This window comes from Gobio gobio, assembly GCF_949357685.1.
Source record: "Gobio gobio genome assembly, chromosome: 5".
Taxonomy (NCBI): domain Eukaryota; kingdom Metazoa; phylum Chordata; class Actinopteri; order Cypriniformes; family Gobionidae; genus Gobio; species Gobio gobio.
The window spans coordinates 8,962,278-8,979,507 of NC_137101.1; the positions used below are offsets into that span (position 1 = coordinate 8,962,278).

The following is a 17,230-nucleotide window of genomic DNA, read 5'->3' on the forward strand; positions in this document are numbered from 1 at the left end:
TTTATTGGGCTATCCTCTTTCAGTCTCACTGCGCTACGCGTCCATGAGTGTTAAGGGGATAAAGATAAGGAGGGACTGCAAAGCTTCAAACCTGCGAGACACTGACAAGGCTGGTGGGCCTGCCGTCGTAAAGTGCTTTTCAAGAAAGAGACAAATCACCTCCACGGCATGCATGCAAAAAAATACTGACATGAGAGAATAATGACTGTCAAATAAAGGGTAAGGGGGCGAAGACACGCACGCATACCTCCCCAAAGCGCACAGACAGAAACATATGTAATCCGAGCGCGGAGAGCAGATCCGGATGGCAGATTAAGAGCAGGTGAGTTGGTCTGTCTTTCCATACTGTCATTTCATAAGCGACTGACCGCACTACCTCCATCCACAGCTCTCAATATATCTCGGTACACCCCTGCGTATAAACACACACACACCCACACACACACACACACACACACACACACACACACACACACAGAGTCCATAATAATAATAATTTGTTCAAGCAGTATAGAATGGTCCCTTGGTTTGCCTCAATCACACACAAAAATTATATAATTTTATAATTTTTTACGCACCCTATGTGACACACACAACACACAGAAAGATGTGCGCACAGACAGCGCACTAGAATTGAGTTCTCTTTCGCGCTTGAACAAACAATAACACACAGAATTATGCCAGAATGCCCATTTTGCCATAACAGTAGTCTTAAATTAGTTAATTACATCTTAAATTAACTTAAATAGTTGTGAGAAAATGAAATGCGCGAGACAGCGTGTCAGATCCGCGTCATGTTTGGCAGCAGCAGATCTTAAAGTGACAGCAGCCTAATAAACCAGTTTCTGTGATGTCTGTCATTAATGTTAAATCAGAAAGTATTTTTATGAATGAAGGCCAGTAATTTTAAACATTAATTATAGCCATTCAACATCACAGTGTAATTGAAGGCTTTTTAACATGTATTAGGCTTCAAACTTCATTAGCAGTTAGTGCTGCTGTGACTTTTGTGCTGATCATGACGCGGATCTGGCACACTGTCACAACTCTCTAAGTTCATTTAAGACGTTATTTAACTAATTTAAAACTGTTCTTATGAGGATACTCGACAAAACGGACATTTAGGCATTGTTATAGTTTGTTCAAGAGCGAAAGAGATGCGTTTGGTGCGCTGTCTGTGCTCATGATGCTGGTGCGTAACTCACACCACTAATCCTAGTTGATAATGCGTATCATGTAGATACGCATTTCATGAGAACGTTTATCTATAAGAGCACATTCGCCGTTAAAAGCTGAAAAAACAGCCAAAACTGTGAACTCTGCAGTGAGTCATGGACGTAAGGGCAGAGCAAGTTTATCCTTTCTCTATATTTCCATCTTGAAACGCCGCTGTTTTGGGGTATTTTTTATATAAATTATTTGTAATAGAGCAGACACTTTGAGTTTGTTGTTACAGCCCTGTTTGTTTTTATGAAATATATGTATTGACTGCATGATCATTTCACCGTATTATGTACTGCCATGCGAGCCGCAGATTAAGCTGGTGCGAGCCGCGCAATGAGTAACACTGGTGTAACAGGTAGGAAGGCCACAGGTAAATATGACATTATAATGGGTTTACATTAAAACTGCTGTCCGCAATTTTGTGTTCAAGATTTACAAAAATTATATAACGAGAATGTACAACATGAATCCATTTTCCAAACCGTGTTTTTTTCACGGTAATCATTATGATCCACTTATAATAAGTGTTTATATTGGGACTATTTCAGACCGGTCTGGTAGGAACTGCTGCGGAGGAGCACAGTCCCTGCGTGACTCGCCATAGACATTAACAGAGAGAAGTAGCTTCTTCTGCAATGTTCTTCCGCAAGACACATGCGGTTCTGTTTATTAACCGCTAGAGCGCAAAAAGATACGGACTGCAGCTTTAAGATTGTTTTAAGTTCACTTAAATTAAAAGTTTTAATTTTTTTAAAGCCTAATAAATGTTGAAATTGGTAGCTTTTAATTACACTGTAATGTTAAATCTATTTCATCAATGAAAAAAAAATCTATTTCATCATCAGTAGCAGTATTAGTATCAGTAATACTGGCCTTCATTCATAAAAAGATGCCATTACAACAAATATTTAAAATATACTGTCTTTGAGTTGTTTCTGCATTAATTTGGAGAATAACTGTGAAATTATTACAATATAAAAATATTAAAAACTCCAATGTATTTAATAGAGATTAATTACAGAAAAATGTGCGCTTAATTCGTTAATTTTTCTAGTAATACTAAAATATTAAGCAATTAAATTTGATTAAAAATTACGTAACTAAGACACATTTTTTAGATTGAAGATTACCAAAAAGTCCTACAATTACTTTTTCTCTCTCGCATGGCACAAAATTACAACAGCACTCATGTTTTAAGAGATGCGAGATTTATGCACGTCAGGACTCTGTTGCTGTAGCTTTTTATGAACTTAGTGCCTCGTCACCTATTTACGCAGGTTTTTATATAAATGCCATTAGATTTATACTGGTGGGGGGGTTTATGACTGTTGACTTACATGCCAAAGCTCTCACTCAGTCAATGCCTAATAGAATAAGCAGGTCTTTAATAGCACAGGGTGGGGGAAAGGAGGACAAAAAGCCAGGGCAGGTTACTGTTGACTCTGGAGAAAGACGGAGGGAATTTTTACACCAAGTAACTCCCAGTGTCACCATCATAGCGCCATTTAAACAGACCATGAAGGCTGCAGTCTAGGGACGGCATTCCATTCATTGTGTGTTTGTGCGTGTGTGTATATCCACTGCCGTAATGAGCGAAAAAGACTTGAAACTGCCAAGAAGAAATTAGCCTCTGGAAAAAGGAAGTAAAGCTGTCGTGTGGGTTGTAGTTTCACTCCAGGAGGTGGGAGGAGTGGCCATGGGGGTCGTCACCCTGAAGGTGAGGGGTGTTGGGGTGAAGGAAGGTCCTGACCTCTTCAAACTGAGGTTGAGGGGCATCATTAACCGGGTGTGTAGAAGAGAAAGCAGAGGAAGGGGTGAACATGTAGCAAAGCTCCAGAACATCTACCCCACTGAGAGGGCAAACCAGGCGAGTTAATGACTTGAAGCCAGATCTGAACATAACAAGAGGGAGCTCAGGATCAATCAAGGATGGAAGATTTAAATCAACACTATAAACGTGTCACATTTAAGTTTAACCTTACGATGCAAGGATGACCTTTGACTTGAGTCTGTTTCTTTAATGGCATCCTTCATCTGAGGTCATAAAATGCTTTCTGCTATTGGCTTTATTTTTGTTGTTAGACCAACTACTCTATCCTTTGCCTGGATAGCAGAGGAACGGGAATGCTAACAGATAACTTGCTCCAGGTACTATACTTGACTTGGAGCAGTTGTGTTGCAGGGAGATCCCCTCGTGTTCACAAACAACCATAACTTTTAAGATAGCTCTCTTGTCTGACTGTCAGTGCTCCACAAGAGACCAAAAAGAGTTTTGAGAACAGCTGTGGATGGAGAGATCTGAGGAGAACCACATCCTGAGGTCAAAGGGTTTCCCCTGTGTAGCACTCAACACCAGAAGACTTACGCCGCTACGCATGTAAAGACAGGGGGCAGAGGAAACAGAGAGGCTGAGAATGGGGCTCTTGGTGGGTTCAAGGGTGCAGAGTTGGTAGAGATGGCTCTAACAGACTGAAATGTATGAAATACACAATGGTCAACACACCTGGTCCTCAGAGAGAGGAATAATTTAAGTGTGGAAGAAGTGTCAACAGCTCTGGTTCAAAGAGAAAATGACACACTCTTTCAAATACGCCCAGGCGGTAAAAACAAAATCTTTAATATTCAACAATATTATTGACCTGACTGCATTGACACCATTGTATGAGAACCGAACTGGACGATGACATCACCGTTTTCTCCAGAGCTGCTGTATAGATAAATGAACTAAATTAATATAGCTAATGATTTTTACAACAGAAATGAATCAACACTGAACTTACTTAAGCTGGACAATGACACTATTTTCTTCTAGAGCTGCTGTACAGCCAAAACAAACCTGTTATTACTGAAAAGCAGCTTTAAAACAATCTGTCTTGTAAAAAGTGCTATATGAAAAAAAAAGACGACTTGACCTTCATTTTCGTAATGGTATATATCATAATTAATAAATTTGATTCGAATTTAATACAATTGTATTAATTTCATTTGTAATATATTAGAATTTTACTTACTTTTAAATAAGTATATGTTTTATATTAAATTACTTTTTAAATAATAAATATTAGCACAAACCTTAAAACACTAAAAAATAAACCACTTAAAACACTGTGTGAAGCATCAGAACTAAATGTTTACATTATAATATCAATATTAAAAATAAAAGTAAAAGAAATCACAGTGTGGTATCTCTACACTTTATATGTTTATGTGGTTCACATGTGCACTTGTGTCCCAGTTTGGCAAGATATCTCTACACATATGCGTCTTTTGTTCACCTGTAACACCTCTTTTAAGTGTGAACCACACATGGCAGGCTTCCCTTTTTATTGACTGATAATAGAGGTAGTTTCAGACCCTCGATTTTAGGCTTAATTGGAGAGCTAGGTAAACGGAAACAGACTGTACCAAAGGTTATGTGGGGGAAGAGACAAAGAAGAAGCGGCGGCAAAGGAGGAAGAAATACAAGGAGAGAGAGCAACGATGCAGTTTCCACGCGTCCGGTCTCCAGTGCTCATTCCGTCCACGGCTGGTTAAGTGCTAAATGAACTGAGAGATTTAAGGTGGTTGTTGGACAGCTTAGGCAGGGTGCAGAATCTGAGCCAGCTCTTTCCTATCAGCCTTAAATCAGACCAGTGGCGTCCGCAGGGGGGCCAGAGGGCTCAATCTGCTCCAGGCCCCCCATCCACAGCTCTGGAAAGCATTAAGGCCTATTGACATGCCGCAGGGAGTTTATTAGCAGTATGAAGCTAACATTTAGCGTGCAGAGATTAGGACGCAACATGTCTAAGCACCCCTAGTAAAAACAAGAACAATCTGGAAGTGAACACATCAACACGTTTCCAGTGATAAATCCCAGGGAAATATCGCATAACAAATACAGCATCAGATCCAGATGCATTGTTGTTCCAGATGCATTGTTTTACCAGATGAGCATGGTTAACAATTTTCCTGCAATAACCATTCCTTTCAGTCTTTCACTGGAGTGGGAAATGCTCAGACAATTGCTTGATCAGTTCGAAGACACTCTCTGAAGTCTTGAGGATTTTCCACGGCTCACAGTCATGGACCATTACTAAGTAATATTACGAGCACTTTCCCCTCCTAACCTGGAGAGGGAAGCCGATGGGCGCAACGCCCAGGGTAGGGCTCCCACGTCCGCCCGTTAACACATCCAGAAATGGCGCCCTGGACCAGGGGGCCAAAATGTTCCGACCACATAATCCCCACCACAATGAGCCTCGAACTTTACAGTTTCAGCAGCTTGCGCAGAAATTGTGGCCATGCTGGGTTCAGCGGGTTTGAGGAGGGAGGAGTCGTGCGATTATTTGTTTTGATAGGATTGTTCACAGTCATTTGATAATTCTGAGGTCAACAACAGAAATCCATACTTTTATCATCGCCAGCACTCACCAATTAATGACAGCCTAAAATCAACTTCAAGACTCTGAGGGGAGAACTGATGCAATGGTGGGGCGAAAACAAAAACGTTTTTTTCATCATTCAGCATTCACTAGAAATGCTGTGGTTCGATTGACATCTTTAGCCTATTTTCCTACTTTACCCTCTGACATAGACCAGGCAAGCAGAACCCAGAAGGCCAGTACGTCCTTGGGTTGCCTAGTTCCAAGAGGGAAACCAGAAACATGGATGCGCCATTAAAATGTATTTTTCTTGAGTGATGCATCCTGGGAGAACAGGCCAAGACGTGTGGTTTGCTGAGGCCTTAAAAAGCAGGACAGTCAGGCAGTGAAGCAAGACTGGGCAAACAAAACTGCCCAAAAAAAGCTATGTTGTGCCTGAGAGAGAGAGAGGGAGAAGAGAGGGAACATTAAGAACGAGGGAGAGAGGGCAAGAGAGTACATCAAAAGTGGCACCTTCATATCTTCAAAAATGAGTAAAGTTGCGTGCGCCACAAGGCAGACTAAATTCGAATTGCAGGACTATTTATTGCTAGACTGGAAATCGTGAGAAACGGAACATGTTGAGATAACTTCTGACATGACTAGTGAACTTAACCTCCCCAAAAACGTACCATCTCCAACCGAGCCAGCTCAGAATTCCTCTCAGGAAAAAAACATATATTGACATACTCTATGAAAAACAGAGGTGGCGGGGGAAGTCATCGCCTATCCGGTTGATGCTAAGCAGATTCTCTCTCAGGATCCAGCAGAGAACGTTCAGCCAAAAGCCTTGACAGAGGAGAGATTCAACACACTCCTATATGAGCTCTTATAGGTGAGCTCATCCTTCATTACATCACCTCAACACTTAGATGCTGCCATCTCAACTCTCTTCCGATTGGTAGATTTAAATGTAGCCGCTGCAGAACTACAGCCATTCATCTCGTCTTCAAGGGTAGTCATCGGTCTCTCATCAAGCCGAGCGAAAGGCTCCGATTACGGGGTCAGATAAAACCCGCCGCATACGTGCTGCTGGGACCAACTGGTTGAAATCTGTCGCACGCTTGATTGGCTAAGAGTCATTTCACTCTACTTGCCTCTCCAGAGACTCTCTGAGCAACGACCATCCGTCAAACGACCTCTGACCCCTTGTAAGGAGCTAGGGTATGTTTCCAATGACACCCTATTTCCTCATTTCCTATGGCATGCTCTTACTCTGACAAACGGAGAAGCGATTCCACTCGAAGAGTGACTGATTGAGCCATTTGGGGTACAGTGACTCTCTTCTGTTCCAGGGATGTAGATCTCAGTTTCATGGTACAGGAAGTAGGGCAGCATGGTTCAGGGGCTCCGCAGAAACCCCAAGTTTGTGCTCTGCCAAGCGAAGTCCCCCAGACTGAGCGAGGGCCCCACCACTGTCTACCCTCCTGTCTGCACCAGGCGCATGGAGCCAGAGGCCAGTTTTATATTGAAATCATATGGAGGTGGGAAGGTTTCAACAACGACCCCCTGCAACTTCCCTCGCCGCCACATGTTTCCCATTTTAATCTAATTATAAATATTTGGACTGGAGTCAGTTGGAACTGACAGAAAGAAAAAAGTCAAGCTGGAATAAACAATGCAAGTACAAAAGGCAAATAAGAAAGCAAACATGCATTTTGGGTTCATATTAATGACTAAAACAGAGCTGTTGAAATTTTCCTCCTCTGACCACTGAGCCATTTTTGAGCTGAAAGAGAAAAAAAAAATCCAAGTCAGCAACGAGGTCTCTGTTCTCCCATTGAGGGGTGGGACCGTTTTAATAATGTGGGCAAATGGTGGGTGGTTGCGCTCATGGGACGGGTTCAGAAGAGGTTACACCTTAGTTGCTCCAGCGGGACGGGTACCCACTGACCCCTGGAATATGCGAGTGATTGCCAAACTCTATTTCATAGTTTTCCATGGAATTGCACCGTCCAAATGGTTAGTAATGTCTAAGGTCGTCAAATAGAGGTGACACAACAATGGAGTCTTCATTACTTTTCTGCTCTGCATGCTAACACCCTCTCTGGCATCATGTCGGTCGTGAGTCACTTTGAAAACAACCTTTGTGACAAAAGATGAGGGTAGGCAGATGTACCCCAGGAAAAAAGTGGTGAATTGACCCGTTTTGAAAGGATGGAAACAACTGTTTGACAACTTTCTCGCTAACAAGGACATCTTCCAACAGGGCCTGGGCCGTCCAGTTGCACAGAAAATGAAATGATACACTCAAGTTTGTGGTGGACTTCTTGCAGATGTCTAGGCTAAAACTGAGAAACAAACTTTTTCAAAAGCGATACAAACAGACAAACAGATCAGAAGATAAGTTTCTCCAAAAGGTTTAATGCTCTGTCAGTCCTTCTGACATTTGAAGCTCAGTCCATCTTGACATTTACCTGAAGGCAGAGCTTACAAATATTCTGTTAACGTAACAGGAAGAGTTCTGAAAGTTTCATGCTCCCTCACTCTTGGGGGTTAATTTCTAGAACTCCAGAGCTCCAAAAACCACACACATCATCACACAATGACACTGGAATGATGGAAGAGGACAACAAAAGCAGACATGCATCAATTATCAACAACAACAAAAAAAAAGCAGCCGGCCGCAGGAGAAAATGTGAACCCCTAAAGAACAACAACACAAAACAGAGTCAAGGGCCAGAGAGCATCTGTAAATACACCTAGCGATGCACCACACAGATTAAAACAGACTGCATTTCATCATAGCCAACAGCGTTTTCAGGGTTGTGGTGGGTTATCGTGCCAAACGCCGAGAAATTAAATAGGCCTCGACCACCCACAATTCAACATGAAGGAGATCAGAGTCATGTTGAGATTATTACCCTCTAATCATGCGCTTGTATGTACGACTGCAGTTCCCCTCTACCTTGCCCCGAGAACACGGTTCGGAGAACACGGCTGCCCTTTATGTAAGCCTTAATACATTCAGGGGCCTGAGGGTCTTGATCTGCACAGCTAAATGCCATTACAAGTTTTACATGGTCATATGATACATAAAGAGCGACTTTAATGTTACGGTTACATGTACGGTTTGGCACAGTGTGTGTAGTGGATGGTCGGAATTCTTCCTCAAAATGTTTTGGGGCGAACAGCTTAAGGGATTCATATATTAAGAACTGCGAACGAAGCAAAAACATTAGCGAAAGGGGCCCATTAGTTGCCTGAAATAGGACACAGTGTATGTGGGCAGCTGTTCGGATTAAAAACCTCCCTTCACACTGCTGAGACACTCGGCTCAAGGCTCACACAATTCCACTCTGTTCTCCAGCGCTCTGCTACGCCTAATTGCACTCGCAGTATATGCGCTTTTACACATGCGACTGTTCATGCAACGGACACGTGTTATCTGCGGGCTGCATCGACAGGGAGGGACCTGCAAATTAATTACAGTCAAAACGCCACATGGCATTTAGCATCACCATGGGCATAGGGCAACGGCTCTGATGGGAGAACGCGAACGGTTGCGCATGTGTCCTATGGATTGAACATGTGCAGCTCATATGTATTCTACGCTCTATCTGTTTCCTCAAAACCATCCATCAAAACTGTCAGTGTGGAGGCAAATATGAGAATGTTGTTGTTTTTTTGGAGGGAAAAGACAGGAAAAGACCACAGCAGTCAAAAGGCAGACGGGTCGATTTGTTTCTTGGCTGTGTGTGTAAAATAATAAAGGTGGAGGGAAGAATTCAACTGTCTGCGTGACAGAAATCGTGAATAGATGATATAGATTGTTCGACAAGGGACGGAAAAGGATATGCCAATTCAATAGCTGCTCAAGTCATATATTGAAGTAAATTTAAAGGGTTAAGCTGCACAGATTTAAGCACTGTGTAGAGCAGTGGTTCTTAGCTGGTATTGTTTCAGGACCCCGATTTTATATTAGAAGTGGTGAGGTGTCATAGGACCAAAACTGTTGATTATTCAAAGCAAAAATGTGCTTAAAAATCGAGCATATAGATGTTTTTATATTACCATTTACTGCAATACAATTTTTGTAATTATTAATACGCAATAGATACAACACATTTTTTTAATTTTGTAAAAACAATACACAGGTTTGTTCTGATTTGGTCCTGAATATCAATAAAAATGTGTAATTTTTTTTATTTAAAATTAATTGAATAATCAATAGAAATAAATAAAGCCCGGGACCAAATCAGAACAGACCTGTGACCAGTTTTTAGATTGTGACCAACAAGTTTGATTGAAAACTGTGTGGAAAAAAAATGCAAGAAACAGTTACTTTACATTCTGACAGCCTGTTCTTTCTGTGTATGATATCTGCAAGTCATATTTGACCATTTTTAAGGTAAAAAAAACCCCCATTAATATACATATCAAAACAAGGCAGACAAAAAAAAAACGGACAATGAAAGAAAATCACAACACATGAGAACAATGAAAGACGGAAACAATAAATGAAAGGATGAACTGGAATGTGAAGAAAAAAAGCACACTCAATGACAGTTAACACACGATGAAATACAGAAGGAGAGCATCATTCCCCATGTATACATTTCTCACCCTTCTGAACAAAATGGCTGGGAGAGGGCACATGATTGGCTATGCCCAAATGCCCTCCTCATCGTCCTATTGGTGGAAAATGAGTGCAGGTTTAATCCAAGGCAGCATGGGATTAAAGAAAGAAGTTATTAGTGGGTGAGAGCAGGTCATTTATTGCACTGAAAATGCATGCCCTTTGTCAAACACTCAGCGAGGATCAGCATTGAGTCAGAAAAAAAAGCTGAATGAATGTCATCTATAAGATTGAGAAACCACTTTCCATTAATTTCTGCATCTCTCGACAGAGGGTTAAGGGTGATTAGTTAGCCATTGAACCGAAGTGAAACAGAGCATTAAATGCAACTGGGTTCGTCCCAAAAAAGGGAGGCTATGCTACAACAGGAATTGAAACCATAGCAGTATGAGCTTGAAATGAGTAACACACATGGCCTCAACCCCATCTGTCCTGGATGGCTGTGGAAAATACCTGCAATGAATGCTGTCTGAGGTCCCTGTCGGTCCCAGCTCTGCAGTCGGCATGTTTAGGTGATAACAGTGCGATCTGGGAGGTTTGGAATGGGCTCAGGTGTTGATGTGTGAGGGTGTTCTTATTTGAGTTGGAAATATGTAAGTGAGAAATGAAGATCACAGTAAAATGTGAGCTAAGTGTTTTCTTGGCAATTGGGAAAGACAATGAAGAGTTTGTAATGGGGGAGAGACCCTGGGATAGCTTTATAGATTTTTGTGTGTGCGTGGGAGATTGAGTGTGCATATGTGTGTAGACGGAGTTCCAATTGGCTCCAACAGCGCGCGCACACACACACACACACACACACACACACACACACACACACACACACACACACACACACACACACACACACACACACACACACACACACACACACACACACACACACACACACACACACACACACACACACACACACACACACACACACACACACACACACACACACACACACACACACACACACACACACACACACACACACACACACACACACACACACACACACACACACACACACACACACACACACACACACACACACACACACACACACACACGTGGTTGGGAATACCGGGTTGTGTTGTGATGTGTTGAGGCCTGGGCGGAGTGTTGTTGATTGATGGGTTTCTTTCAGCATGTGAATTAGGATGTAGCACTTGAACTAGATTACTCCAGGAGTCCATGGACAGGTATGACACACTGCGTTTAGCGCATCAAGTCATGTCATAACAACCAGTAGGATTTGCGCTTCCTGGGAGAGCTGGGACTGAAGAATGCAACAGGCCATCCTTTCTCTTTGAATTTCACTCTCTATTCATCCTTTATCATGTCAATTCTTTCCTCTTTCTCCCCTTATGAACTAATTCCTATTGGACAGCCATCCAGAGGAGAGAGGCTTAAGGCAAAGGAATTCAACGTTTTAAAGCAACAAAGAACAAAGCCAGTTAAATCTTCCAGAATCATCCTGTGTGCCTGAACTATTCCAAGAAAAACACTCGGGGATGTGTGTGCGCACGCACATTCATGAATGAGAAAACGTGAGCTTTTTATGGTGACCCAATATGAAATAATACACAAATTGGAGCTGAGGATGCTGGGCCTTATTGAATATGAAATATGTAATTTCCTGTTGTTTTTGTTTGGTTATAATTGCCTTTTTATAAATCAGGATAAGGCCTTTAGGGGGAAATCAGATATCAGTGAGTGAGAGAGAGAGAGAGAGAGAGAGAGAGAGAGAGAGAGAGAGAGAGAGAGAGAGAGACCTTGCAAGACATTTTAATTACCAACACTTTAAAACAACCATACTTTAACAAAATAAATAAATATAAAAATATTCATTTAAACATATATAATCACCAACCCCAAGTATGATCAACACTAAAAGTGACACTTACCTTAGTAAACCCAATTGAAGTAGTAAAGGATAAAGAAGTGGTTCTCTAAGGTGCACTCAAAAAATGAAATGAAGGCTCTGATCGGCTCACCTGATCTGGAGAGGGTTTATGATTGGTCTGGTCAGAATTGGAGGCCTTGAGGTGGTCATCCTCGTAGTTATCAGCCATTAACTTCATGCGGTTCTGCGTCTGTAAAAGGTACGGCTCATTGTTAACTACCGCCAAAACACACACGTACAGACTCATACGTTTTCCCTATCATTTTGAAATGAGCCTAGTCGGACTCTAAGCCTGGTAGTCTTGGGGCTTGAGTTATCAAATCTCAATCTCAGCTCATGCTGTTAAGAGTGGAAATTTTATCTGTATGAATTCAATTACAAGCATTATAAGAAGTGATTCTGATATTCCTTTTGATAGACAGAGTATTACTTCGAGCCCTACAGCGAGAGGGGGATCACAGAGTATTCACGCGAGTTTCAGCTGGAATGGATTTGAGCGAGGAGGGAAAAAGCCAGCGACGGAGATCTTTTAAACCCAGAGGAGAAGGGTGTGAAAAAGCAATAACAGAGACAGTGAGAGAAGAGCCGAGATGTAGAGAATAGAGAACAAAACACCAGCTTCTCTCAAATATAAACACATACGCATACTCACCTCCCTGCTTGATACAGGACAGATTCAAGCCTCCACATGCTCAAACCCAAGTACAGTTTTAACAAGCGCCCCAAGGTTTCCATGTCTGCTCAGCTCTTAGATTAGAAATGCACTAATTTGTAGGAGACGAGGCTGTGCGTACAGGCTCTGACACATTGAGCTGTGGAACTCACGTTGGTGGCATGAGTTTGAATCCTGCATGCAACATGAACATAGCCTAGAAATTTAGACGCACCCTAGCGGCAGCAAATGTAATTTGCAGTCAGGGTAGTCTAGCAACTCTCCGTTGGCTTGCGAGCTGGAAAAACCAAACTCTGGTCAGGCCAATCACATCGTGTATAGAGTCGGTGGGCGGGCTTAACATAATGACGGCAGAGTTGCGGCAGTTCCACGTGCTACTCGTAAACAAAGAAGCTGGCGAACGGCGGTCTTTCGAATCGGCTTTGGCCGTGACTCTGGAAGACTTGGAGTTAAGCTTTTCTTTGAGAAAAGAACGGCACTGAAGTCATTCTTAAGAAAGGAAGATGTTTTGCTGACCAGATACGGCAAAAGTTTAATCTATCAAATAGCTCCGCTTCACCTTCTTCGTTACTCTGGTTGTAGCGCTATCCTATTGCGTGCAGAGGGAATCTGAAAGACAGCCGTTTATCCCGCCCCTCGGATTGAGCCCTGCCAATGGTGAGTTCCCAGACCCAACATCTTGATGTGGGTCTGGTTTGTCAGGCTAACATTAAGAGATACCCACAAAAAAGTTTGTATTTCTCTTTTTCTTTTACTTTACAATTTACCAATTAAAAAGTTCACCAATAATTTAAACTCTGCAATTATTTACCATCTGCTTTGAAATTTCATACCTACTTTCGTTTATTCAAATTCAGAGTGTTAAGGCCCATAACTATATAACTATAGCCGATAACTATAAAGATAACGGCACAGAGAAACAATATCGATATATTTATAATATATATTATCTTATATTTATCTTTGTAGTTATCGTTCTTGGTGTGAACGGGCCTTTACACTTGGATACGAGACATGAAACAACCAACTTCATCACTAATGTCACACATGGCATGACGACATCTCACAACCGAATATATGCAAATGTGAATGACGGCAAGATTTTCAGTCACTTTTTGGTCTCTTACTCCCACAAATCATCATACACTTGGCTTCAAAACACTTGGAAGTTGTTTGGATCACTTTTAAATACGTGTATGTGTTTTTTGTGTGTGGAAGTTATCTTTCCTGATGTTTTACATAAACAGAATGGAACAGAATGAGGTTTGACAAATTGTAAATTATGACAAAAATGTCATTTTTGGGTGTACTACACCCAAATTGAGTTGGGTTTAATGTAGTGAAGTCTTATCGGGCATCATCCACAGTTTTCCTTAGATAAATCTATGGCAGGAATAAGCAAAAACGCACATGATTACTTTTGGCAAGCCGACCATCACAAGTGACTCCACCACCACACGGCACTGGGAATGAGTGATGAAATGTATCAATAAGACATTACATTCGAATGAGAGTGGACCCACACCCTGCCCTTCCGGATTCTTCGGCTTGTTTCCCGGCTGCTCCCTGACCAGAATGTGATGGTTGGGCTCCTTCTGTTTGGTTTTCTCACCCTCTTCCCTCCACCTCCCACACCCCCAATTTCTCTCTCCCATCCTTGTCCTCCGCTATAGTAATAAACATAATGTTAACCGACCACCGTGGGTGAACGTCTGGGTCAGAATTATGTCAACGCAAGTGGCCAGGGTGAGAGTTACTGTCTTAAAGGGACAGTTCACCCCCAACTCCAAAAAAAAAGTGTAAATTATTCGCCCTCATGTCGTTCCAAACCCGTATGACTGTATGATTTTGTATGTGGAACAAAAAAGATGATATTTAAAAAAAATGCCTCTTAAAGTAAAGTCTAAAGGCCCGTTCACACCAAGGACAATAAATAAAGATACGATAAAGATATAGTTCTAAAAATCTTTCTCAATATTAAAGAATAGCAGAGTTCACACCACTGCCATAACGATATAGAGAAACGATTTCGTTGGAATAATTTTCAGAATGATTTTATCAAGCTGATGAATGATAAAAACATTGACAGCCAATCAGAATCTATCCTGCTTTGAAGAGATCGAGCATTTAAAGCGGCAGACAAGCACGCGCTTAGAAAAGACAGAACGATATTGTCCGTTGCTGTGGGCGCTAATATAGTCATCTTTATAGTTATTGTTCTTGGTGTAAATGGGCCTTAATGGGTCCAATGTTATCTTAGACACCATTGGCTAATTAAATGGACAAAAACAATTTAAACGTTCTTTAAAATACCTACTTCTGTGCTCATATAGATCTGGAAATGCACAGAAAACAGACATCAACATTAGGCACGATGCCTCTGGTTGCCTCGATTTCTTGTGTAGGCACGACTCGTTCTATACCTGTTAACAAGCCACTTAGTCAGAGGTTAAATAAAAATGTTGAACAAACAACCACTGAGCAGCTCTTAGACACTCTGTACTCAACAACCTCTCAGTTTTTCGCAGAAGGCGGCAGTCTACATGGAGGAGAAGGCCGGAGGCCGAGACTCTTAGAGGGGAAGCCATTATAGCCCCTGGAAAAAAACGCAACATTTTAGATCAACTGTCACTACCTCACGAGGAGGAAAATACCCCATTTGAGACAATTTGTTCCACATGCTCAGCAGGTTAGTGCGAAGGATTCGGGGCGAGGGTTCGGAAAGTCAGGCTTAAGCTCTCCGGCTTGTAGCATGTAAATCCTGGTACAGACCTACATACAAGCAAAGAAGTTATCAAGATAGAGAGAGAGAAAAATGATTCAGCCAACTTCACTAACATTAGGCGTACACGGCGTTCCCAGCATGAACATGCATCATTCATTTCCTCTCCCGAAGAATTGGAAAAAAGAAACGTGGACTAAAAAAAACCAAACATTAAAAACAAACATGTTGCCTTAAAGCTGTAAGATTTCAGGGTTTGGGGCCACAGAGCACCTACAGATAACTCTGGCCACTGGAGAGAGAGAAACTCATTTGCAAAGCAAAAGAGAGAACTAGAGAAAGGGGGAGGAGGTATTTGCTTATTTGCCGGCTCACGAGTGAAGTGGTTTTTGATACCGACCGAGTTTAGTGGGGCGCAGGGACTCATAAAATGTTTATTGAACTGCACTGGGGAAATCTTTGCTCATAGGTCTGTACAATCGAACAAGTGTGTGTATATGTGCACTGGGGCGCAATCTTGTTTCTGACATTGTGCCTCAAGTGTAAAGGAACAGTTCACCTAAAACATTTACTCACCCAAATGGCATTCTAAACCCGTGTGACTTTCTTTCTTTTGCAGAACGCAAAAGTTGATATGTTTGTCCATACACAATGTCAATGGGGTCCAAAACAACACAGACATTTTTCAAAATATACTCTTTTGTGTTACATAGAAGAAAGAAAGTTGTTAAAGTTAACAACTTAAGACATTTTTTGGCCAACTATGCCTTTAAGCCTTTTTCTCATATAAAGTTACTTGTAATATAATGTCGTTTTAAGCTCGAAAGCAATTAGACAATTATTCAAAACATCTACTTTTGGGTTCTGTGTAACAAAAAAAGTGTATCATTTTTCATTCAGTCAAACTGAGGAACCTTCCCAGGGTTAATAAAATGATATATGAGGCAATACTGCAAATCTGCCACAATTTTCCTAAAACATGCCAGAGTCACTTAAACATCACTATACCGAGTTCCCTCCACCTCCCCCTTAGGCTGACCCCCTCTAATTTACTAAGAATGAAAACACAGAGATGATTTTCAAAAACGTTCAAGCTCACATCTTTGTTTTGAAAACAGGTGAGGGGTGTTATACAGTTGCCACTCTCCAAGCGGAAGAGGCCCTCCGCCAGGAGATAAACTCACTCCGGAGGGGAGAACTAGAGAGAAGAGACAAATTGCTACAAATGTCCATGTGTGCCCTTCGACCCTTGTCCATGATCTAGCCAATGACATCATGTACCCTACATTAGTAGGAACCACTAAACCTCCTGGATTTACTTTGGCAGAACATCCAATCTTCACACAATCCGCAGACGTCCCTTCAAAAACACGGACAATGGAAAGCAAGGAGGGAGGAATCTCAGAGATGTCGAGGGGGTCCACAGGGAGGTGTTTGTGTATGTACGTGAAGAAAGAGGGAGGTGCGGGTGAGCGTTCGTGGAAACCGGATCTCCTCAAAGGGCCAGAGGGGTTCTGAAGAGCCGATCGCAGATGGCTACAGAACAGGGAGGCACACTCCTAACTTAACAGCTCATATGTGAGCCATAAAGCAAAGAAGAAAGAAAAGGTGGCCGGTGCTGGAAGCTGGAAGGAGAGATGTTAGAGGAGAAATTGGGAGAGCTTGAATTGGAATGGAAGAGGCTGGGCACGGGGAGAGAGGGGAGGTTGGGAAGGAATATAAAATGGGAGAACGAAAT

At 41.9% G+C, this 17,230-nt stretch overlaps 1 protein-coding gene across 1 annotated transcript in view; it reads right to left on the reverse strand.

Annotated features, from left to right (window-relative positions):
• erc1b (ELKS/RAB6-interacting/CAST family member 1b) overlaps positions 1-17,230 on the reverse strand; it is a 266,460-nt gene that overhangs the window by 36,309 nt on the left and 212,921 nt on the right. The window contains exon 18 of the mRNA XM_079817695.1: positions 12,189-12,287. Coding sequence (XP_079673821.1) covers positions 12,189-12,287 — 99 coding nt within the window. The remainder of the gene's footprint in view (positions 1-12,188; positions 12,288-17,230) is intronic.